This window comes from Coffea eugenioides, chromosome 10 (assembly GCF_003713205.1).
Source record: "Coffea eugenioides isolate CCC68of chromosome 10, Ceug_1.0, whole genome shotgun sequence".
In the NCBI taxonomy this organism is placed as follows: Eukaryota; Viridiplantae; Streptophyta; class Magnoliopsida; order Gentianales; family Rubiaceae; genus Coffea; species Coffea eugenioides.
The window spans coordinates 37286692-37311444 of NC_040044.1; the positions used below are offsets into that span (position 1 = coordinate 37286692).

At 34.5% G+C, this 24753-nt stretch overlaps 3 protein-coding genes across 4 annotated transcripts; 1 reads left to right on the forward strand and 2 right to left on the reverse strand.

The window, feature by feature from the left end:
* Positions 1–85: 85 nt before the first annotated feature.
* On the reverse strand, positions 86–6620 carry LOC113749213 (probable protein phosphatase 2C 11). The gene is made up of 9 exons (XM_027292891.1): positions 6310–6620; positions 5201–5343; positions 4905–5003; positions 4659–4817; positions 2633–2719; positions 2196–2287; positions 1547–1618; positions 613–762; positions 86–532 (listed from the first exon to the last, which is right to left on the reverse strand). The coding sequence occupies exons 1-8, from the start codon at positions 6546–6548 to the stop codon at positions 634–636; spliced, it is 1020 nt and encodes a 339-aa protein (XP_027148692.1). The 5' UTR covers positions 6549–6620; the 3' UTR covers positions 86–532; positions 613–633.
* A 1954-nt stretch (positions 6621–8574) lies between these two features.
* LOC113749935 (chaperone protein dnaJ 10) lies at positions 8575–15404 on the forward strand. The gene is made up of 10 exons (XM_027293814.1): positions 8575–8805; positions 10385–10444; positions 10717–10799; positions 11668–11821; positions 12239–12368; positions 13342–13500; positions 13600–13778; positions 13995–14075; positions 14402–14542; positions 15090–15404. The coding sequence occupies exons 1-10, from the start codon at positions 8719–8721 to the stop codon at positions 15168–15170; spliced, it is 1155 nt and encodes a 384-aa protein (XP_027149615.1). The 5' UTR covers positions 8575–8718; the 3' UTR covers positions 15171–15404.
* Positions 15405–16252: 848 nt separating this feature from the next.
* Positions 16253–20451, reverse strand: LOC113749513 (F-box protein SKP2A-like). 2 transcript variants are annotated; one of them, XM_027293270.1, is made up of 5 exons: positions 20348–20451; positions 19466–19793; positions 18114–18462; positions 17890–18031; positions 16253–16830 (listed from the first exon to the last, which is right to left on the reverse strand). In XM_027293270.1, exons 2-5 carry the CDS (start codon positions 19714–19716, stop codon positions 16463–16465), a joined length of 1110 nt encoding a protein of 369 aa, XP_027149071.1. In that variant the 5' UTR covers positions 19717–19793; positions 20348–20451; the 3' UTR covers positions 16253–16462. The 2 variants fall into 2 exon arrangements, with proteins under 2 accessions (XP_027149071.1, XP_027149072.1); XM_027293271.1 differs by lacking the exon at positions 20348–20451 and having other exon boundaries at positions 19466–19840.
* Positions 20452–24753: the final 4302 nt, after the last annotated feature.

Sequence of the window (24753 nt, forward strand, 5' to 3'; positions counted from 1 at the left end):
TATTCCATCTTTCAAGTAACTATTTAATCTAACGTTGTCTTTCCAACTGAAGTTGACAAAGAGGCTAATCACAACACTGAACAGATGTTGACAAATTATTTCCTGCTTTGATATCTCATCCGGAAGGTCGTTTAAATAAGAAGGCAGACCTGAAACTAGATGCTTTGTCGGTAGATCACTAAAAGCTGAAAAGGGTTATGGTATCGCTAAAAGCTTCAATCAGTCGAGCCTTAATCCATACTTATTGAACAGATGTGCATATAAATTCTAGACTAATTCGATATATGTCTTGTCGTCTTCAGCAACCTTGCTCCTCTGGTCGGGATCCCAAATATACATTCACCATTACAAATGATGCATCAGGGGCAGAAGGAAATTGACCTACAAGAACCTTCTAGCTTCCAAACAGCAAGAAGTATACGTAATCATGAAAGAAAGGATCCATCGGGCGTACGGGCCACACAAATTTCTATTACAACATGGTCAAATGCATGGCATGGACGAGCAAGAACAATTTTCATGACACTTTGACCTGCAAGAAGAAAGTACAGTTAGAATCGTTGGTCGATCGATCCAAAGCTTATACAAAGTAGAAAGCAACTGCGCTTGCACCTTAATTTGTGTTCAGTCAGATCATGATCTCTCAAATCGAACAACTATGCATGTAATGTTGTCAGAACTCCCCCTTGCATATGCTTCTTCTATAAGCTTTCTAGATGCAGCTTCTGCATCTGTTGTATCCTGTACTATTGCTACTGCATCCTGAATGGAAAGCGAAAGAGACGTGAAATCTTTTCGAATAGTTTACACGGCAGTAATTCACTTAAAAGATCCTTTACGATGACATTATCTACAAAAGTAATGAGATTATCATTACTTATCCAACAATTTCAATTGTGAAAATCTAAACGGTTTACTATGTAACTTCAAAGTTATGAAGTGGTCAGACTGACTGTTATGTAAAGTATCTGCTTATTAAGAAAACAAGACATATGCACAATAGAAGTTTGCTGTGAAATATATGTACCGCATTAAAATGACCCAAACTGCTTTTCCTGTCGAACTATGAATAGACCTTTTCTCAATCAAAGAATAGAAAAATTCACAAAGGATGTTGAATTCTGATGGTCTTACATTTTTTTCCTCAAACAATCGCCATCAAAGTTGCCCCACAGATGAACTTTGTTTTTTTTTTTCTTTTTTCTTTTTCGGTGGCAAGGAAGAAAATGGATCCTAAAAGTCGTAAATGGACTTCTCGGTTACAAAGATTAAAATATCATGTTTATATATTAAAAAAAGGACCACGTTATGTGTGATCCGTTCCTTTACAACCAATTACAGAGTAATTAACAACACTTTATGGATAGGAGAAAAACCTGTGACATTTTTCACTTCAGAGTTTCAGATCAGAAAATCCATTTCGAGGAAATCCATTTTCTTAACAAGCATATTCGCCCACACAAAAGTTAGAACATAAGAATTATTGTTCAAATACTGCAACAGTTGTTCAATTAGATCTTTGCCACGCAAAGGCACAATGCCTTACCTTATTAGAAAGTACGTTCCAAAGACCATCACTTGCAATTATTATAAAATCTACACCATCAATTTGCTGCTCCTATAAGGAAGACAATAAACAGATACGATAAATGAATTAATTGGACTGGAGAAATAGAAAATCCTTTAGACAACCATTGAGATGGAATCTCAATAATATGCGAAGAAAAGCAGGAAATCAAAGGGACAAGACGGCCCAGTAAGAATGTGGGACTGAAATTACCTAAAAGACAAGGAATATCAACTCATAGGCCCAGAACTCATAAAAGATTAATCCGAAAAGTTCAAAAGTTTCAAATTATCAATATTTCCCTTGTTTAATTCCAAATGAATTTTTTAAGGTTAATTGAATAAACGGAAAGATTCAACATGGTTACAGGGATGAAAACAGTTAAATTAGAAAATGCTCCCATGAGCTTGAGGTTTTGCATAGGATCACAGATGTGCAGTAAAATCTTTTTTTATTTCTTTTCAATTTTTTTCTGAAACTATAAGTAATAAACCTCTGAGGACCATTTTCATAAAGCATACTTCCAACTAATAGCACTGTGCTGTATCCGATATGATGCATCAGCTTTCCTTTATTTATGCTAGAGAAAGACCTCTGTTTGCTGAGGACCTAGAAAAATGTGAAGTACCTGTATTTCTGGCTCAGCTACAACATATGGCTTTAGTAATTTATCTCCAAATGCACGAGACACGGCAAGAACCCCACCAACACGCCATGTACCTGGAGAAGTTAGGTAGCAGCCTAAATTATAGTCCAGGACTACCCATGTATAAAAAGTACAAGTGCTTAAGTTTAAATGAAATTAACAAGCACCAATTTTATACAAGGAAAAGTTCGAACCTGGGTAAACAAACTCATTACTAACAGTGACATATCTGCATCAATTTTGACATTTTGAGAGAGACATTTAGATGTGATTATTCTGGAATCACTAATCCAATTTTGATTAAGTAGCCTTGCTGTTAAATCCAAGTTTTGACATATTTTCGTGTTCACGGTATGACTAGATAGTAGCCAAGAAACTCAAAAGTGTAAAATGAAAAAGGACAGAGAACTAATATGTACCTGCCCATATGACAAAACCTCCTGCCTGTTCAATCCTTTCACGCTCATCAGACCTATCAGGCTTGTGATCATCGGACAAAGCAATAGCTACAAAAAGCACAGGGTAATAACCAGCAAGAAATTGAAAAACAAAGACGAATAACACTTCCTTCAACTGTCTGCCACAGCCAGAAGTGAAGGGCAGTTACCATTAACCAAATGAAACAAGAAACGGAAAAGCAAAGGACTGCACATCAATTGGATACACTTGGAGTTAAAATATATAAGATTCTCCGCATTTAGGTTCTTTAGGGTTAATGCAGAACTGTAAGGAATCTGCTCATGATGACATGAGATGATAGCGACTGTAAGGTTCCAAGACCTCCTGAAACTCGTCAATGTACAAAGGCCACACAATCCAAGCACAACAATAAATATACAACATGCAAGGTTCCAATTTCCGACAAGTAAACCAAAGATATGTATACCCTAAATTGACAGCAATAGCTATGTATACCATAAACCATCTGCAAGGGCCCTTACGTCATCAAAGTATGATAAATGACCAAAATATTCTAAATAATTCTACACGCCACATTCGACTGAGAAAACAGCATTAATTCTCAAAGAGGAGCATTAAATTCCACCAATCTGAAAGTTTTTCCCTTTTTTTTTCCCGCGGGGGGCGGGGGGCGGGGGATGAGGACATGGAAAAGATCATAAAATTATCACCTTCTTTAGTGTTGGTGATGAATTTCATCGCATTCCCTGCCAAGGCTAGGCTGAAACTCCACATACTCCTTATCATTCTTCTACTCCAAAATATCAAAACAAACCACCTCAACACTCCTCCAAATCACCTTACTATTTTGTTGATTTTTGCCATCCTCCCATCACAAAACAAAAAGGGAAGGAAAGAAACAACCCTACATAACTAACATACACCCTTGGCTAATTTTCAACATCAATGAATGTTGACTATTACCAATTGTTCCCTGTTACTAGAAAAGCATGACAACATAAACTCTCATGTTTTTCAAGTGCTAGCGATTGCCCAGTCTATTTTACTGTTTTATGACAGTGCTAGCTCCTCTATCAGAAAAATTAAATGGACAATCAGCAAGCTTTCTGAATTCAACAGATATTCTGAACATGTTCTTCCTGAGGGATTATTAATAGAATTCAACTTTGCAAGAGTGAACTAAGCATTTCACTTCAAATGATGAAGACACCTAAGTTTTCCAACCTTCTGGTGGTAAACAACCTTTTTACAACACGTGCAACCCAATCCCCCACCAAGAGCTGCAAAATTACACACCAACGTTCCTTCTACGACACAACACTAACTCTCCCATAACGATATAAAGAAGTATCATAAAAAAAATGATTCTTTGGCTGTGTACACTTTTAGGTGGCTTTGTCTGTGAGTTTGTGTATGAGATCAATCTCTCTCTCTCTCTCCCTCTCCCTCCCTCCCTCCCCCCCCTCTCTCTCTCTTTCAGGTATTGTACGCTATAACCACTACAAGCAAAAAAGCTATCATTTGAAACCACGTGCTTTTAATCTAGTCGAGTTCCAAGGAAGCAATTCAAGGCCTAAAAATGGAAAGTATTTAAGATAAATTATAACCTAGATGGGGTCGAGTTCCATGGAAGCAATTCAAAGCCTAAAAATGGAAAGTGTTTAAGATAACTTATAACCTAGATGGGGTCAAAATGTTAACTTCAACGTAATTGCGAAGTTTAGATTTCATGTTCTCCAGATTTCTGCAAAAGAAAAGTAGCTCAGCAAATGTTTAGCTTTTAACCAATGAAATATTGCCGCAAGGGACTTGTCATTATCAGCAAAATCTGAGTGGAAGAGGTTCTGAGAGAAAATACTTGAATCCCCAAATATCTACTTACCATAATAAAAGTATAAACAATTTCTTTGATTTAAGTTACTAAATCTTCATCACATATAGAAACTACTTTTGACAGTTCAATGAAAATATGCCCCCAAAAATGAAGATCTCACACAATGTGAGAGGAAAAAGAAGGCAGCCCACCTGAACCAGCTCTACAAGCAACAACCCTAGAATCTCCCACGTTTGCAACCAGTAGCCTATCCCCCAAAAGAACGGCAGTTGATGCTGTCGAGCCAGCATCTTTCTGTTGGCCTTTTTCTTCATTGAGGTAATCAGCATCAGTCTGTCTAAATGCTTCAACTGCAATAAAGTGCTTTAACAATCACACAGTATTCGAAATAGATAGCTGTAGAAATAGCATACATGCAGAATTCCTCTGCTATTTACCTATGGCAGACTTTGTGTCTCTAATAAAATCTGGATGCCTGCTTAAATTCTTAAAAAGATTGTTCTTAAGGTATTCAGCTGTTCTCGAGCCACCATGACCTATGTCAAACAAAATAGTGATTTATGTAATGAAGAAGTAAGAATTATTTTATTTTGATGCCACACCTACTACATCAAAATAAGATAATATGATAGTAGGAAGAAAAATGTTACATAACCTAAAAGGTAGGTACCTGATAGTCAAATAGACAGTAAAACAAATATTAAGACATTACTCAACCAAATATGTAACATACCATCAAAAACACCAAAAAATGCAACCATTTGTCCATCAACTTCTGATATTCTCGTTTCATAGAAGTCCTCCATTGATGCACGTTTTCCCTTGAAACTAGAATATCCATAGCTAAACTTCAAACTCTGATTTCCACTGAGAAAGCTGTGAGGTCAAGAAAAGGGTAGTATTGTCTGTTACATTCCATCACTACTCAGAACTTAACATGACAGACAAAAGTAGACTCCAGGCTTTTAAAATTGGCATCAAGGACAACAAAAAAAGATAGTGAACGCTACCAACTCTATCAAGTACTTGTTGCATCTTCAGGCTGCAAGATATTGAATACAGAATGCTATATGTGAAAAGGAACTATAGTCAATCCTATATCTTATATTTTTTCTACGAGATTTAATGCATCGTTCTTGTGCAATTGTAAAAATAAGGAGCAGATGGGTGAACTGTTCTCAATCTTGTCAAATATATCCGTTTTTCTGTCCTTATGGTTTAATAAAACACCGTAGACCACAAGTTCTATATCTATATCACCTTTACTCTTTAATCAAAAAAAACTTCAATCTTTGACACAACAAAAACCACGCGAGCAAGCCAGGAACAGCAGATACCAGGAACCCGTAACTCAAACATTGTTGTCGTGAGTACAACATCTACAAAGACATACGAAACATGCATGTAACATGATCATTGATTGTATACCGCAATACTTTACATCCTAATGTATATTCCGGTAGTTGTCAAGTTTAAATGGATAGTCTAATATTCCATTCTTACCCAAAAATTGAAGTCTTGGTGCATAAATAGCTACCACTGGTACACGAAAACAATACATCATTCAGCTCACACTAAATTTCAAAAATAAAAATCTCTATCAAATGCTAACTACTAATTCTATAAACTAGCACTGCAATTGGTTCACCTCCTTTTTTTGCATAATTTAGCATAATCAAAAAAATTAAAATTAAAATGCTACCAATTAAATTACACTAAACATTCATACAATTCTACATAGAACTCGAGAATCAAAAAAAAAAAAACTACACAAATAAATTCTCCAAACACTTGACAAGAAAAAAAAACTCAAAATCGAAAATATGCATATCCATAAAGTACCTGATACCCCCACCGCTACAGACAGTATTAAGATCCCTAGCCGGAATTGTGACATTAGGAAACTGTAGCACAGCAGGTGCTGGTTGCGGTTGCTCCGCCGGGGGCAACTCCCCACCACCAGCTGCCGCGGGCGGTGATGAAGCGGAGGCGGTGGAATGTTGCTGTTTCCGGCCGTGGTGGTTTTGATCTTCTACTGACAAATCATTTTCCTCATTTTTATAATTATCAACGTTCATCATTATGATTATGATTATGATCTCGTCGCCGCATTCGGAAAAAAAAATCTATATTACATACTAAATATTTACAAAATAGGAAGAAATAAATTCTACATATGAATCTGTATTTTTATACTAGTATATTTGTACTGCGTATATATAGGGAGTATATCTGTGTCTACAGTTCTGTACAGATAGATTCAGAAAAAAGTCGTAGTATTTTTTTTCGTGAACTTTAGAGAGGAAATGAGCAGCAGAAAGATAGAAAGCCAGTAAGATCTATCTCGTACAGGTCTTTTTGTGTTTTTTCGCTGTATTTTTCCATCTCTCTCTTTTTTTTCTTTTTTTTTTTTTGGGTTTCGTGAAACAAAAGTCTTTTTTTGCAATTGATTTTATTTTTGGTCTTGTATTTTGTTCAAATGGAGATGGAATCCGAAACACTTTTGTTCGGATAGAAGATTATTTGAGAAAATTTTAAAATTACAATAGTAACACTTTTTATAATGTAATATATAAAAAACATTTTAAAAAATGATCGAAAATATGTTTATAGTATCAATAACATAAAATTTTTCAAAAATAGTGATGATACTGGAAACTTTTTATTATTTTTAACATGTTTTTCAATTATTTTTTATTATTTGTAGTCAATTTTTCATCTCAAGCATTGTAGTGTTATTGAACTCTGAAAGGGTGAAATTTGGAAATAAAAAACTATTATTTAAAATAATTGTTGAAATGAAAGGTTCAAATGCTCTTAGATGCTATCTCTCATATATATAAGGATAAGAGGTTTCGATAAAATCTATAATATTGAGGTTCCAATATTTAGAGGTTCTAGTTTGCTTATTAAAATCTCATGTCTTTTCTATTAGAAGAAAAAAAAAATTTTAAAAGGAAGAAAAGAGATTAGTCTTGCATGCAAATATTGGATAAGAAAGGATGCAAAATTTTATGCCTTTAACAGGCTGTGACAATTGACATCCAACAAGAGAGAGAAAAACACTTATCAATTTGTGGGCCACCCAAAAGCCTAATTTTATTTTATTTTTTGTCAGCAACGATACATGTTTATAACCTACTCTATCCTAATCTAGGGGGAAGGGGGAGTCTAAAGAGGCTGTGGTAGAGGACTAGTGGGTATTCAGATCCAACTAAATCAAGAAAATGCTATAGCACAATCCTTAAATTTTTTTCACTGCAGGTGAGATTTAAATCCTCACCTACAGCCCAAGGAGGGACTTAAGCCCCTGGTGGCCACTGAGCCATTGGCCCAGTGGTTCCCAAAAGCCTAAAGGATTCAATGAATCTTCACTGGGGCTGTTCTGACACTCTTGAAGTGGGCTCGTGTAAAGATAGCAACAGAAATGAACTCCAACTTACAACCCCAAAAAGCAGAAAACCCACTAAGCTTTAGCTACCCAAATCAATTTAGGACTCCATCAAACTGACACAAAGTAAAAGGAAATATACTTTTTTTTGTTTTCCATTTTTCTATGAGCAATTTGTTGTCCTTTAAGGTCACAAGAGCTTTTTGCTGAGTGTTGTTTGATAGGAACAGGTAATTATAGGAAGGGCTGGAGATTTTTTTGTAATCTTGAATTTCAATTGCACCATATACAATGTATGTAATTGCAGTAAATTATCAAGCAGAAAATACGTAAAAGCGCAATAAATTGTCATTATGTCACGTAACTAAACCTATTTATTCAAATTCAAATTAAATACGTCTATATCATCATTAATTGAATCATTCAATTGTCTTAAAAAATCTCGTAGATATGATATATTAACATCAATTACTTAGAAAATTATATTAAGAAGATGTGTTTATGAGCGTCCATTAGCGACCAACCGATTCAAGAATTGTTTTAAAGAAGATGGTCGTATAACCAAGTTGGAGAAATCATAAGCGCCACAAAGTTGACAGTTAGAAAACTGTTTTCTCCCGCGAAAAGGCTTTCAGCAAAGCATTTCTTTAATAGTGGCACAGAACTGGAAAGGCAAGTTATTCTCATGCGAAGTGGGGGAGGCCTTGTTTCTTCTTTCAATATGTCTATCTTCAATCCCACTTGCTTACACATGCCCCCCCAACACCCTCTTTACATCTAAATCAAGATCACACCTTTTCACTTCACATTAGGACTCGTTCAAGAGTGGAAAGTTATCTGGTAGAGCTTCTCCAGGAATAATGGTGAAAGAAACTGAATACTATGATGTACTTGGTGTTGGCCCTTCTGCTTCTGAGCAAGAAATTCGAAAAGCTTATTATCTTAAGGTATAAGGTTTTTGTTTTATTTTATTTCCACTATGATCCAATATGATGGCTTTTTACGTGTAAATTTGATAGCCATGGTTCTTGAATTTGCTGTGCATGTGGTTTTTGTGCTTATACGAATATAAGAAGTGAAGTGAAGTAACACTCAGGTCTGAAGATTAGTTGAAGGTTACTCTTCTTGTTTGTTTCTGGTTAAACAATTGCATGTGTCATTTAGAGCTAGATAATATGCTTTGATATGTAGTGTAGAATATGCAGTTAGTTAGGTGCATGAGTGTTTCCTTCCTTTCTTTCTTTCTTTTCATCTATATGATTGATTTTTTATCTGTATATATGATGATCGATTTGCTGTGGAAGAATGGGTCCACAAATTTCATTGCATAATCAGCTACTTTGGCATCTAGCCACATGGTTGTGAACTCGTAATCTATAAATTCTCTGTATTTTTCTAGAAGATTGACTTAATTGAGTGTGAACTGAAGTAGGCGAAGTAGGCGACAGCAGTTCTTAATTTGCCTGTAAATTTGGTATGCTATGCTTTATAGATCAGAAGCTATTGATTACATTTTCCAGTGTCAAGAAACTTGTCACCGTTTTGGATTGTATAACCACTGGTTTATCCATCAAAGTAGCAGTTACAAGGTTCAAGGTGAAAATAGAACATGACATTAAATCAGCTACAGAAATTTTGGTAAATTATTTGGGGAATATCCTTTTGTGTCCACAGTCATCAAACCATGAATTACGCACAGTTTTAGTAATATCGCTAGCATATAATCTTGCTAATCTACCGCAACCATTTTTTGCTTAAAAACTGGTAGTTTTTTCTGCTGTACAAATGAGAGAAAACTATATGGTGAACCTATTTTTCCTGGATCTTAGTTCCTAATGGAAATGTTTACCTGATGGCCTAATAGCTGACGCTGCCTCTCCTGAAATATTGGCAGTATTTCTCTAGCAAAACCAGAAGAAACGACATAGAGAGGTTATAGCTCCCAGTGCCATCAAATTAGCTCCACAGCCAAAATACATGGAAAAGCAGAAACAACATTACGTTTGAGATCTTGTGGGATTTGTGCACCCTCACTTCCTCTAAAAATATCTGGAAAAGAATCATCAGCATTTAGCTTAAAGATAAATATTATTGGAAACTAATCAACATATTAGCTTTACTGAGTAGTGCTTAATTCAAATTGATGATATCGTGATGAAGAGAGTGCTCAAGGGAACTCTGTCGGCTTCAACTGGATTTTTTATTTCTTTGCAGTACTAGACACTTAAAGTTGTTTGAGAAGATTTGTTCTTGTAATCTTGCTCTATTATGAGCTCCCCCAATGTCTAAGCAAACAGTGGATTAGTAACTTGCAGAAATATCCAAAAGAGGATGTGAAATTGTAATATCTTCTACTTGATCTGATAGAAGAAGAAATGGTTCAGCTGGAACCAACATAAACACATTACTGTTGTTTTCATGAAAGGGCATTGTTGATCAAATGATACAACTTGTATTATTATTATTATTATTATTATTAAGACTTAATTTCCAATGAGTACTTCACAACTTTCTTTGACTGCACAGGCGAGGCAAGTTCATCCAGACAAAAATCCAAATGACTCTCAAGCTGCTGAAAGATTCCAGGCAAGAGCTTGTGCTTTTTACTAATCCTCCTTCAGTTTTCTGGATGTATTCTAGCTACTCAAAGCTTCACAAGATTTAGTTCCATTGAAACTAGTGATTTTGGAAAAGAAACTAAATTGTTTTTCATCATTTTATTCCTTTAACTGGTTTATTTATTGGGAGCACCAATTGCTTTGCTAAGATAAAATGAACTTTTGCAATACAAAGTTGTTTTTTGACAGGTCAACTTCATTTCTTTTTTCTCAGTTAGTAATTTGATTATATATCTTCAGGAATTAGGTGAAGCATACCAGATTTTAAGTGATCCAGTGCAAAGAGATGCATATGATCATCATGGAAAGAATTGTGTCAGCAGGTAAGCTTCATTCAATTTTGTACTTTGAACCTCTGAAATTTTAGATTCACAATTCTTTTTTTCTGCGGGAATTTATAGCTATCCTGCACATAAGTTCCTAGTTATTGTGCTTCGAATTGTATTCCCAAGGTAATTGCAAAATGAAAGATAGATGAGTTCCACAATTTCCCTAGTACTTTTACCCCCTTCTCTATATTTATCTCTGTACATAGACTTATATGTCCATCCATCTATTTCTAGCATCACATCAGTTTGTTGTTTAACTTGACAGACAATCTGTTATGCAAGAGTTTACTTCTAAAAAAATTCTGAACATTTAATGGCTATTCCTTGAACCTGGAGAAAGAAATTACTCAGAACATTGATGCTTGAAAAATAGTGTATACGAGGCTGATTTACTTAAAAATGTGCATGCGCCAGACAGTAGAACTATTATCCTATGACATTGTTACCATGATCCTCCAAACTGACTTGGTGTCAGTAGCAAATGAACTCTAACAACTCTGAAAACTGAGAGAGGTAAAAGGTCAGCTTCGACAGCAAAGTCATGTCATGTATCTAGTTAAGTTACAGATGGAGAACTGTTTTCCTTTATCATTGATGATATGCAACACATCAAAGCATACCTTGCATCCTTCAAAGTCAGTCATCGGGCTAAGTAATGGAGCACTTTTGGATTATGAAACATATATTTGCTTTTTCAGCAATAATAGCCACACTATCACCACTTTAGTTGAGAGAAATGAGGCACTTTGCAAGTTCTCCTTTCCAAATTCACTAATATTTAGTACGCATCTGCATATGTTATATGTAACATGAATTTGCTATCACTTTATTTATGTCATCCTAAAGATTACTTGCTCTTTAGGGAAACTATGCTTGATCCAACTGCTGTTTTCGCACTCCTTTTTGGAAGTGAACTCTTTGAAGACTACATTGGACACCTATCTGTGGCATCCATGGTTTCCTTTGAATTAGCCGGTGAAAATGACAATTCTGAGCAAGTGCACAATAGACTGAAGGCAAGTATGTTCTGGAGCTTCTGGAAATCTACATTTTGCATGCAGAGAAGTTACTTATTTGTCGCATTAGTCAGCTGAAAATATGCTCCAATTCAAGGTGTGATCCTACTGATCAGAGTCAGAATTACTAATTTTGCAACTTCAAATGAAATGTGTACCGAGATTGCTAGTTTGTCCACCTGTTATAAGCTTGTAGAAGACTCCACTTCACCATCCTTTCTTTGCTTTAAACAGAAAATATCCACATCCCTAGCCTTAATGTTCTAGAACCTGCACCAGTAATCTTTATAAGTCAGCATCAGTCCAAAATGCATGACATTTTTCCAAATGAAAGACCACTTATGGCTTTTATTCAACTGGATATCTTGTTTTGGTCCCATTACGGTTCAGTGCTAATTTTGTGTAATGGTAGTGAAGACTGTCCAAAGAGAAAGAGAAGAAAAACTTGCAAGGACCCTTAAAGATTTGCTTTACCAATATGTTCGAGGTGACAAAGAAGGCTTCTTACGACATGCTGAATCTGAAGCTGACAGACTTTCTCGTGCAGGTAAAGCAGAAAGCAAGAAAATCCCTGTAATTCCTTGCTTTCTCACATATAAGTTCTCTGTCAAAGTATAATTGAGGATTTCTTATTTCTACTAAAATGCTCATTTAATTTCAGCAGGATGTATGCTTTAGGATAGTGACTATATTTTCAATATCTCAAGAAACCAAAGCCTTATGGTCTCATGTTCAAAGTAAACTATCGATGGCTAATTTTGTCATTTGAACTTGCAAGAAATTGCATAGATAAAACCCTTATTTTACGAGTGACAGAATTGATTTCTTTTTGTTGTTAGTTTGCTATTTAAGTTTGGTCTAATGTCTATAGCACAAAACTCAGATGGACTTGCTGCCTTTTGAATGCCATCACTAGTATTTACAGTATAAAGCTAGTAATTCCAGTGAGACAATTCAATACCCAACTATTAAAGGCTAAACTGAAAACTGAATAATATCAAATGAGATTGAGAATATTCCATCTATTAACTCCATCATTTTCCTCTCAATACTCTGGTTTTTATTTGGCTTTTAAGGTACTTAATTGGCGTCTTAATTCAGTGATGGTATCTTGCAATGAGTTAGCAGTGGCTACATCATTCTATGCTTGAATTCTCATAGGCTGTTTACTGGACTTTGTCTAACTCATGTTGGTATTTCTCATAATAACATCACTTTCTTTTTTCATTCTTCAATTTTTATTCTGCTTGCTTTAACTAGTATTTTCATGAAGATAAGTATATTATTGGTGATGCAAATTTTCCCGCAAAACCTGAATATCATGCTTAGTATTGTTTTGAGTAAAACCACTGGATAAAAAATGGAAGCAATGTCAAGTTCTTAATACCTGCTTATTGGTGCACATAATGATATGGATGTGTTCTCTATATATATTATGCTTTTTACAGTTTAATGTACAATGTTGTTGAACTGTCAATGTTGGGCTCCTGACTGAATATTTCGTATGTGAAAACTTACAGCTTTTGGAGCTGATATTTTGGACACAATTGGGTATGTATACACCAGACAGGCAGCTCAAGAGCTTGGAAAGAAAGCAATCTACCTAGGAATGCCATTTGTAGCTGAGTGGTTTCGACATAAAGGACACTTCTGGAAATCACAGATTACTGCAGCAAAAGGTGTGCCGGTAGACTTCTGCAAACATCTTTATCCTACTGAAAATTGTATTTGTCCGTGCATTATCAATTCACATCCGTTGATCAGTAAAATGATTCTAGGTGCTTTTCAGCTGCTGCAACTACAAGAAGATGTACGTCGCCAATTTAAAATGGATGGAAGTGGACCTGAAAATGACATTGAATCACATCTAAAACACAACAAGAGTGTACTCATGAATTCAATATGGAAATTGAATGTAGTAGACATTGAAGTGACTCTATTGCATGTATGCCAAATGGTAAGTTTATTGTGCTAGGTCCTTTTTACTCAAATCAAATCCATAATGATTTTGCCATACAGCTATCTGGAATTCAGACAATTGTCTCTTGATTGCTGCCAGTGTCTTCTTATATCAGATGTCAAATTCCGGAATTACAAGATAAGTAATGCAAAATGGACTAGAAGCTTAAACTGTTTCAAAGGGAGATGACACTATCAACTTTGGTGTTTGCAGGTGCTACAAGAAACCAATGTCAGAAAAGAAGAACTTAAAACACGAGCAGTGGCTTTGAAAATTTTGGGAAAAATATTTCAGGTGGAGCGTTCATGAAGTCATCATGCTTCTTTGCAGATTATGACCTGTTAAAAGCTATTTCATCTTTGAGTCATCAAGTAGACTAGTCCTTTCTCTTGGAGGTTTAACTGTGCACTTAGCCACCTAATATCAGATGCAAATCATACATTTTATTCAGTAGATGTATTTGATGAACTCGCTAGTGCCACAATTTTAAACTAAGTTTGATATACTAAAAAAATTAAGTAGCGGTAAAAGGATAATTATAAGATAAGCTACATCGCTGATACCCTTTTTAACCTGTTCAAGCACCAGTGTTTTCTGTTTAAAATGTCTTTTTCTCACAGAATGCAAAGCATAAGCAAACTGGAGGAACATCTAAAAATAAGATCGCTTCCAGTATAAATGTCGATGATAGCAGTTCAGAGAGCAGTGATGATGAGGATTCACCGAGAGCCCTTAATTATCGGACTCCTTTATTAACACAGGTATTAACAGATTATGCGTCCCTAGAAACTGCATATATGCCCGTATTTCATATGCACTTCTTTTACACATATCAAGATTCTCTGAGTCTTGCCATATCCACCTTGCATTTCACCTGCTAATTGGCTGCATGACTGAACAAGATGGAAGTACTGAATCAGTTTCTCAATTTCTTTAAAAGAAATTTCCACATATTGAGCCCTATATGTGTTGAAACAAAGATGGAATAATGTGATATCAAGTAGCTCAAGAATATAGCACATCATGTTTACTCGGGCTGTATCTACAACTCTTTTGACTTGTCATCACATTTACGTTGGCTTTTCTCTCTTTGTTTATAGATCAAATTATTGTAATGTAGTATCTACATGCTATGCACTTCCTACTCTGCTAGAAGGCTTCCATGTTTTCAGTATTGCTTATCAAATTGAAAATCTCTGCTCATTATTATGGATAGTTGGGGTGGCTTAACCACTTGAATGAAACTGGCACGCAAGCTTAGTAGTAACAGCTGCTTCTTTTCTTCTTTCAATCTCTTTGTGGTTGCAGGGCATTGGCAGACTTTTCAGGTGTCTCTGTAACCCTGCGTTTGATGTGGATGATGAAGAAATTGTATATAAAGGAAAATGAGCCATTTAACAAAAATGTGGAAAAAGAGATGGAAACTGGCTCTCATATCTGAATGTCTCATATTGTAACTGTATTAGTACCATTTTCGTTTATTGAGCAGATACATGCAATGTTAACAAAGAAGAGTACTATTTTGCTACATATAGTGTTTGAAGGAATCAGAAAGGCGCAAGCCAGGATTGCTTCCACTTTTGTTGGACTTTACAACTCAGGATTCATCTATATGATATCATCTGGCCCTTGGGGTTCAGGGATTAATATTGCTGGACGGGAACTAATCTAATGAAAGCTTTGAGCAAACAAAATATAGGGCCATGTATTAGTTGCTTTTGTTTTTCTGACAATAATAGCACTTACAGACGTTTCTTTATAAACCAGAAGGGTACTTTAAGCTCAAAAGTAGGATCTGCACCAAAAAAAAATTAATTGAATTTGAAGTTTTCCATGGCATTAGTTTGCTTGACCATACAACTTCTGATTGTTATATTCTTACTCATCATCCTGCAAACTTGGGCTTTGACCACATAAACTTCAGTTACAATGTTTGAGAGGATTATCATGAGACCACCTCGATATTTTGGTGTCAATGCAAAACGGAAGCAGAAGAAAACGAAGGGTTTTCAAGAAAAAGCGCTTATCACTAGTCATTGGTAGTGCCGGTTCAAGTTTTGGAAGTTCATACTCAAATTTAATTCATTTTCTTTCTGATACTCCTCGAACATCTTCTGCTGATTGATGATCCTGCTAATTTGCTGCACCCCCGATTGAGCATGTACTAAGAAATAAGCCAACTATCTGGATAAAAGAAGTTTCTCAAACAAATTGTTAGGAACCCCGAGATCAGAAAAATAATCTCAGATACATTTCCTGCCCCTTTGCTCAGCACCATCTGATCGTTCGCAAAATGGAAGATGCACCTGTCAGGCAAAACTCAGCAACTCCAAATACCTTTTTTAATGGCCTTATGCATGCAGCATAGTGCATGTGTTCTTGCAGTTATAAAGCACTCAAGATAGTCCAGAACCTGGCCTTGAAAATGTGAAACCTGTGGTGCTCATTTTCTTGATGAGAACACAGAGACAAGTTTCAACAAGGCTAAGATTGCATGATAATGATTGAAATCAGTATATGGTAACACAACCAACAAACTCTGCAGAAATGGAAGTATAAAAGGGCATATGAAGCCACAAATCTTAAATGTCCATCATACAGTGAACACAGGAATATGTACAAGGAAAAATGATCCTTCATCTGGAGCTTACATCAAGTTCATGGAATCTCCCAAACACAGTTTAAAGAGCTGGATGGGGGGTTGCGGCAAGAGCCCGGTGTGCCTGGACAGCACAGGCACAATGCACAGATGTGAGGTTAAGACAGCCACTTATGATGAGAGAATGCTGGCCGGGGCAAGTATGGAGAGCAGGAAACAAGTCACATACTGCCTGAACTGCTGGAGGAGTAAGGGCTGTGCACTGGCTGATGTTCAAATGTACAAGCCCCTCTCCATATCTGTTTTTCACAGACTCCCACATCTCACGCTTGTTCTTGACTCCACTTTGAGCTAGAGAATGCATTGCTTTGTCTGTGATGTTCCGGCAGTAATACAGGTCAAGAGATCTCAGATGAGGGCAGTTTGTCGCCAAAGCAATCACACTCTCATCTGCCATCACATTCATGAAAAATTTATTAAGCAAGCAATTTACAGCATGCAGACGATACAACAACATATATCAAACAGTCCAGAAACTGGAAAAAATCTCAAGACAACTCACGTCCAAGTTTTCTACTGCATTCAAATGCAGGATGCCAGAAGAACATTATCCAACTTTACCCATATTTATAAAGCAAAGTCAAAATATTTAACCACAATTTTTGACACTCAACCCTATTAAGCTATCAGTATGCGTTGGCTTAAGAAATAAATTAACCACAAATAGTAAAAACACTTTGACCCACAACTAAGTATCGGCACCTTGCATAAAAGATAAAGAAGACATTGCAAAAGTTATCAGCTTATCTTTCAAGACTCCTAATAGTAAACTTTTCAGTCATCAAAGTGGCATTTCCGTGCATAAAAACAAAGAGGAGAGACGAAGGACATACGCTATTGTAACAGCCATAGCTACATTTAACACCTTTCATCAAATTCAACTTTTACCCACTTTTGAGTCACTTGGTACAGGAGTGACTCCTAGTACACACTTTCTCAACCTTCCTTTCAAAGCACCTAAGCCACATCCTAATGCCCTTCATCTTAAGCATTTTTCCTCTTGATGTACAATTGAAGTGACCAACAAAATGACAAGCTTTAAGACACTGTGTAGAATAATTTGCTTATATTTCTAATTTCTCCTTGTTACTTCCAATCTTCATTTCTATCAGCTCCTCAATAAAGGTATCACAACTTGGTCATCTCCATACTCATCTTATGATGTGCTTCGTGTAAACTTTAATCATGTTTTCCAAATTGTCATCCAGAAAGGACAAAAACTTCAGCAGGCTAACTCCATCTTGTTCCCTCCATGACTGATCAAGAACCATATACACTAAATCACAGTTCCATTGCAATTAAATAATGCACGCATTTACAAATAACTGCTCAAACACATTCACGAAAGATAGGAATTATTAGTTGAGTAAATTGATTTTCTGAGCCAGTTAAAGTCAGGCACATAACTCGTCTGACATGAATTTAAGCACTTGCTTCACTTGGAAGTACCTGTTATAAGAATACAGCCACACAAGTCAAGCTCTCTTAAATTAGGACAGCCATATGCTAAACTTGTTACCCCAGCATCACTAACTTTCTCGCACCATCCCAAGTTCACGATCTGCAACTGATTGCAATGATGCCCAATAGCCTGCAAAGAGCTTTAGCTAGTATGAAGAATCACTAATTTTGAGGGCTTCTAATTATAGCAAGCAATTACAAGGCTTTAATACCTTCAATGCTGTATCAGTTGCAGCTCTAACACACCCACAAAGATTTAAGACTTCAAGTTTTCTGCAATATCTTGCCAGATAGGCGAGAGCATTGTCACTGAAAGCCGAGCACCCACTTATGTTCAGCCTTGTAAGAATTGGACAACCATGAGCAAGGACATACAAGGAGTAATCAGTAAGCTTGAAGCTCTTGCTGAGGTCCAGGTCTTGTAGATCATGGCAATTTTTAGAAATCATCTCGACAGCATCATCTAGAAGCTGCGGTTTATCCTGTCGCAGATTTAGAACTTGCAATTTTGTGAACTTTGGAGCTAGTGATAGAACCAAATTGTTCATGTTCTTCTTGCACCTGTAGAAATAGAATTGCCAATTAACACAATTCTCAAAAGAAAAAAGGGACAATAACACGGATTTAGAGGTGACAAAGGAAACCAAGAGAAAATCCTCATAAGCAACCAAGATAACATTATTCTTCTGGGGAACAACTCTCATACGCAGACCAATTCAAGAAATGGACCAAAGGATACAAGTATCTAGACCAGGGCGGTGCCCTGTAGTTCAGATAAACCTCAAGGCCAATATCTGTGCCAATATCAGATTAATTCATGGTAGAAAACCAACAATAAAACTGCCTCAAAAAAGGTTGGATGTTCATTCAAGAGCACTTGACATAAAAAGTCAAGTATCTCAAGGACTGAATATATAAGCATAGTCATTGCAGATGCTTTGATGACTTGGATAACAGCCTTTAACATATTTCCTAATTATCCCGTCAAGGCAGCACAGCAGGAGCAAACGATAACATGAAAGGATTAAAGTTCCCGAAAAGCATCGTCCACCTAACATGGAAGTTGTGCTATTAGCATTTTTCTTCAATAAACATAGCATCTAAATGCTCACTGCAACTGCATACATCAAAATTAGCACTTAAATCAAGTCATAACCAAATGCACGTCAGCAGAAATTCTTATTTTATCCACCAAAGGACAAAGTTGATGGGCGCATCATGACCAAAATCAAAATTACTACTAGATTCCAATAGCGACTGGTTGTAATATATGCGTTCAACATTCAACAGAAGTCTACTCGAACAGAAAAGGAAGTTCTATCAAATAAAAGGAGCTGACTTTACAGAAATGGTAATCAAAGAAATCAGGCATTAACATGTGAAACTAAATCAAAGATTATATTGATCAAACTTCAACAAAGCTACAAATAGCACATGTATGCTTAAATTATAGAGCAATAAATCTGATATGAAATCAGGTGAGGGACTTCTTTAAAAAACATTAAAACCATAAAAAATATATATATATTTCCCCCAAAATCGAATTTTGAGGAGAGAATCATACCAAGAAAGATTCAGATGGATGAGACCACAAGAAATGGCATCCCTCCAGCCACTACAAACCCCAGAAGCCAGAATCATAATTCTATCATCATCAACAAGTGAAACAATCCCCAACAACAACTCCACAGGAATATCCTTCCACTCGGTGATCTCTCTTCCAGCAGCCCCACCCATTTTACCATTATTACAATTTCCTCCTCCGAAAACCATCAGCTTCTCAAAACACAAGTTCAGACTATTCTCACCTATCATCTCAATCAACCCTTTAGCCTTTACTACCTTCCCCTTATAAAGTTGGAATCTTTATGTACACACTGCCCAATAAATCCCTGTCAAAACAAAAATATGGAAACAGGTAAATCTATAAAAGGAGGAGATAGTCGGGCCGAAGTGGGGATTAGTCGGGCCGTCTTTACGGACTTGACCCGGACACCCCACTCCGTCGACAAAAAAAAAAAAAAAAAAAAATATAAAAGGAGGAGATAAGCTTCCGCAGAATACTAATTCCACCATGTGCTGTGCGTGTATCAGTTTCCTAGGCCAAAAGGGTCCCTGTAGGAACCTTAACATCTGGCAAAAGTATCATTAGTCATCACCTAGGAAAAATTAGAGCCTAAAAGCCTAAATACTAGTGCCACTGCCACATCATGTGATTTTTCCAGAAATTCAAAATTCCAAAAAAAATTGCAAATGGTCAAAAGGGATTAAATTTCACACATATTTAAGAAAAGGGTCGTTTCAAGAATTGAAAATGGTTGATCACACAAAAAGAAACAGCAAGAATTTAAGTGGATTGACTACATACTCTGGAAAACTGGAAAAGTATTATTGCTGACCATAACATAAAAGAATTTCACATATACGAAGAGGAGGGGGCAGGTACCTGGTTGGTCAAAAACTGAGTTAATTGAGGTAGGAAATATACAGGTTTTCAGCGGTCTTTTTAAGGAGGAAGTAAGACACTTTTGAAGTACACAGAAACAGAAAGAGACGTAGGGCAACCAAATTTCGGCGACGGTGTACAGAGCCACTTGTCATCAAATGATGACAGGGAAAACTTTTTAAATTATTCTGTTATTTTTGTGGGCGATAATTTCAGAAACCTCCTTGAGCTTTTTAAAAAATTTCACCTACTTCTCTTGAGGTTTAAAAAATTACACATACCTCCATTGAATTTACTTTTTTTATAATAAAAACTATTTAATGATCAAAATTTTAAATGAATAATCTAAAATGCCCACATAAAATTGAAAAGTTCATTTTAACTTCTTATAAAATTATTTAAAAATTGTGAAACATGCACAAAATCTCAAACTCAATTTTAACCCTCATCTCTACTATTTTAAACCTTTTATATTACTATATCTCAAATTAATACCATTATCACCATTACAACTATCAATCCCTAAATTCTAAAATGCAATCGAAATTATAACAAAAAAAACTCAAAAGGATTCAATAACCACATTAATACAACATTCTATCGCTCAAATGTTGGAGTACCAATACCTGCCCTATTCTTTTTAAACCCAACTTATATCTTTTTCTATTCACCTCCAGATCATCCAAGCAAAACTAATTTGTAATATGTTATAATTGTATTTAGAACGTAATCAATTATTCCATGAGTGAATTTTATTTTGGTTTCCATTAAATATCTGTAATGCATTCATGTGAACAAGATTAGGAGTAGATTGTTTAATTGCATGAAAAAATATTAATATATTAAAAGCTATTAAGGTCATTTTATAGGGTCAAGGGAGGTAACTGTAATATTAAAAAATTTAAAGGTATTAGGTGAAATTGTTCTAAAATTATCACATTTTGTAGCCTTGGAATTATTTTTCTGAAAAAGAGATCGAATATATTTTGTTGTTATCATTTTTGTTAGTATTTTATGCTACTTTGAAGATATCGGGGACAAATATTTTCTCATTTTACTCAAATGCTGTGGGTATTTTGTCTGTTTTAGCTAATGTTAAAGGTAGGAATAGAGTTACATATATTTTGATTAAACAAAAGAAATTTGTATCATTTTGTAATATAGTAGTTTCTTTCACAAAAGAAACATTGGAATTCATTCGATAATAGAGTTTTTTTAACAAGTGCCCGTTAAGCACTCATTAACACATTTAAAATTCACATAATCTACCACACACACACATATATATATATATACACACACACACATATTACAATTATTGCATTTTCTTATATTTACATACTTTTCCTATTTGATCTTATCTACCCTTTATTGTATTTATTTACTTTTTCTAATTAATTTTATATTTTTAAAAAATATGACATCTAAAATATATATTAACGAATGCCTAATGGGCACCCTAACTTCAATAAATACAATAAATGTTTGACCCCCAAAAAAAAAAAAAAGTTGTACAGTGAATGTAATAATTTGTAAGTGTGTACCAAAAAAATAATTTGTAAGTGCAGGTATTGGTCATATGTAAATATACATAATTAAATAGTTACCTAATTTGTGCTAGTATTTAATTGGTTCCATTGAAGACTAAAATGAAGGTGGACAAATTCATTTTTGTGTCTATTTCTATAAGGAAAACTACGCCCATAGACAACTTTGAAACTCATCCAGTATATATTCAGGTGCGCATTAATCCTTGTTGTTCTCGGATAGGCGGTTCCTCACTTAAAGAAGTAAATCACTCCTTTTAAAATTTCCAAATATTGTTTAATATCTCACTTTTTTTTTCAATTTGACAATTTTTATTTTCCCTAGATGAAATAGGAAACTCCATTTGTCTGATCCGCATTTGGAAGGTGAGTTTTTTTTGTGTTTGTCTAAAATTTTACTGTAACTTACTGTAAAAGTTTTTAAAAAATTTTTTGAAGTGTATATTTTTTTTTTTTGCATATTTTGAAGTGTATAATTTAAAAACTTTGAGAAGTTGTTTGAGGTATGTAGCTAAAGTTTTTAAAAAACTTGTAACAGACAAACTTGACAAAAAACTTGACTTCCAAACAAGGCCATCCTGGTATTTGATTTAAGTAATATGCTGGCACTTATCAAACCAAAACATTTAAAAGCAAGAATCATAAATTTTAAGAGCTTTTAAAGTTGATAATGACTTGCCATGATAAGAAAAATAAGGTTGAGAGTGAGTTCAATGAAATTTATTAGTTTTGCGATCAGACAAAAATCTAAGGGAGATGTAAAATCAAGGACTAGCATCCTAACCCGTTCTTAGCACGGGTTTATATTTCAACCTTCAAATTAAAGAGTTAACATTTGTAGCAAAAGAAAAAATTCTTTGAACTTTTAATTTAGTTTTATACTTTAAAATATACTTACATTTTATCTTCAAAATAAAAACATCATATTTTGTGATTTAAATTTGAATTGAATGGTGTCAACTTTCTTTTGAAAAGACTTATAGTTGATTCCGCATTCATCCTCTAAATTGAAAGGTAAATTTTGAAGCAAAAGAAAATAATTCATAACTTGTAATTTGGTTTAACACTTTTAGAGTATATTAACCTTTGCCTCCCATTATATGAAAACTATATAAAATTAAGAATTGATCACAATGGTTGCAAGCATTGGCATTTAAAAATGTAAATAAAAAACTGATAATATCTTATAATAACCCCAACAACCCCCCCCCCCAACAAAAAGGAAAAGAATTAAAACACAAAAATGACATAGTAGTGGTTTTTTTTTTCTTTGGTGACATAGTAGTGTTACATATTTACATATGAAGAAAATAATGAAAATATACAAAATAATCAATAATACCCAAGATAATTTTAGTGGTTGGGTTTTATACTCTTATTCAAACCTAATTAGGGTCGAATTTAGATTTGATATGTACAAATTGGGTAGATGTAGTTTACAGTCAATTGTTTTACATCTTTCTCATAAGTTATAAAGTAAATTTTAATTTTTTTTTATTTTTTGTAGGACTAGTGCTATTTTTATTATTTCTTTATCAAAAATAGAATTTTAAATAAAAATTTCCAATTTCAAGGGCCAGTAGGACTTTTTTCTTTAATATATTTTTTTGTAGGACTAGTGCTATTTTTATTATTTCTTTATCAAAAATAGAATTTTAAATAAAAATTTCCAATTTCAAGGGCCAGTAGGACTTTTTTCTTTAATCTAGCGATTTCACGATTTAGATTTTATGAATAGTATATTATGTCAATGATTGTTGAATACTATTTCTTTTTCAGTTTTAATGTACTTGTCCCTTTAGTTAGGATTACTAAGTGGAAAGTTAAAAATTATTACTTTCCTTTTTACTTTTAGTTGGACTAATGATGTTTCATCTTTATTTATCCTCCCATAAATACACTTTAAACCAAATTCCTACATTAGTAGAGACACTCCTTATATTTTAAATTCAAAAGGTATGAAGGGATATTTAATAATTAAAAAAATCCAAAATTATATATTTATATTTATATATATATATATATATATATATATATATATATATATAAAGAACAAGGAGTTGGAAACTTTATGATTTGACCATTTTAAAAACCCCTTCTGCAATTTATATAGATATAGATCTTTTATTTGGTGTCTCGTATTTAAATGAATCATATATTTAGATTGTGCTATCCAATTTGGCCACCAAGTTCAATTTTACTTTTTGTCACATTTTCAGCTTAAAATGTTACGACCAAGTTATTGATCACAAAGTTTCAAGGGGCAAGAATAAAAGTACAAGCTTTTCTTTAGTCAGACTCTTGACTTGGTGAAAAGCTTCAAGCCCCAAAGGTGATCGATCAGAGCAAGATGGAAGACCAAATTGCTATTAATGTTTACAATTTAATTGTGAAAGGGTAAAAGATATGTTTTTTTTCTTAATGTGAAGGACTAATTTGAATTTGTTCGGAAAAGCTTTAAGGGACTATCTTTTTAATTCACAAAATGCTATTGAACTACTCTACTACTTACAATTTTTATCTTCGCGAGACTTGGATCGTATTGAAGTCATTGTACAAGTGGTAGAAGAAAATATGTACCTTGTTCTCAATTTATTGAAAAATCTTACGTTAAAAAATAGATTATTATTTTTAAAAATTTTAAAATAATACTACAACATCTTTTATAATGTGATATATGTGTTAAAAAGGTAATAAAAAATTTTAAAAATATTTGGAAAACATATTTGTAACATAACAACAGAATATTTTTCTAAAAGTTAAGATTCCAAAACTTAGAGATTCTCGATTTAAATTTCTCTTATCTCTTCCCACTTTTTGAATTCTACTCTCCTTATTTCTTAAATCTTAGCCCATCCT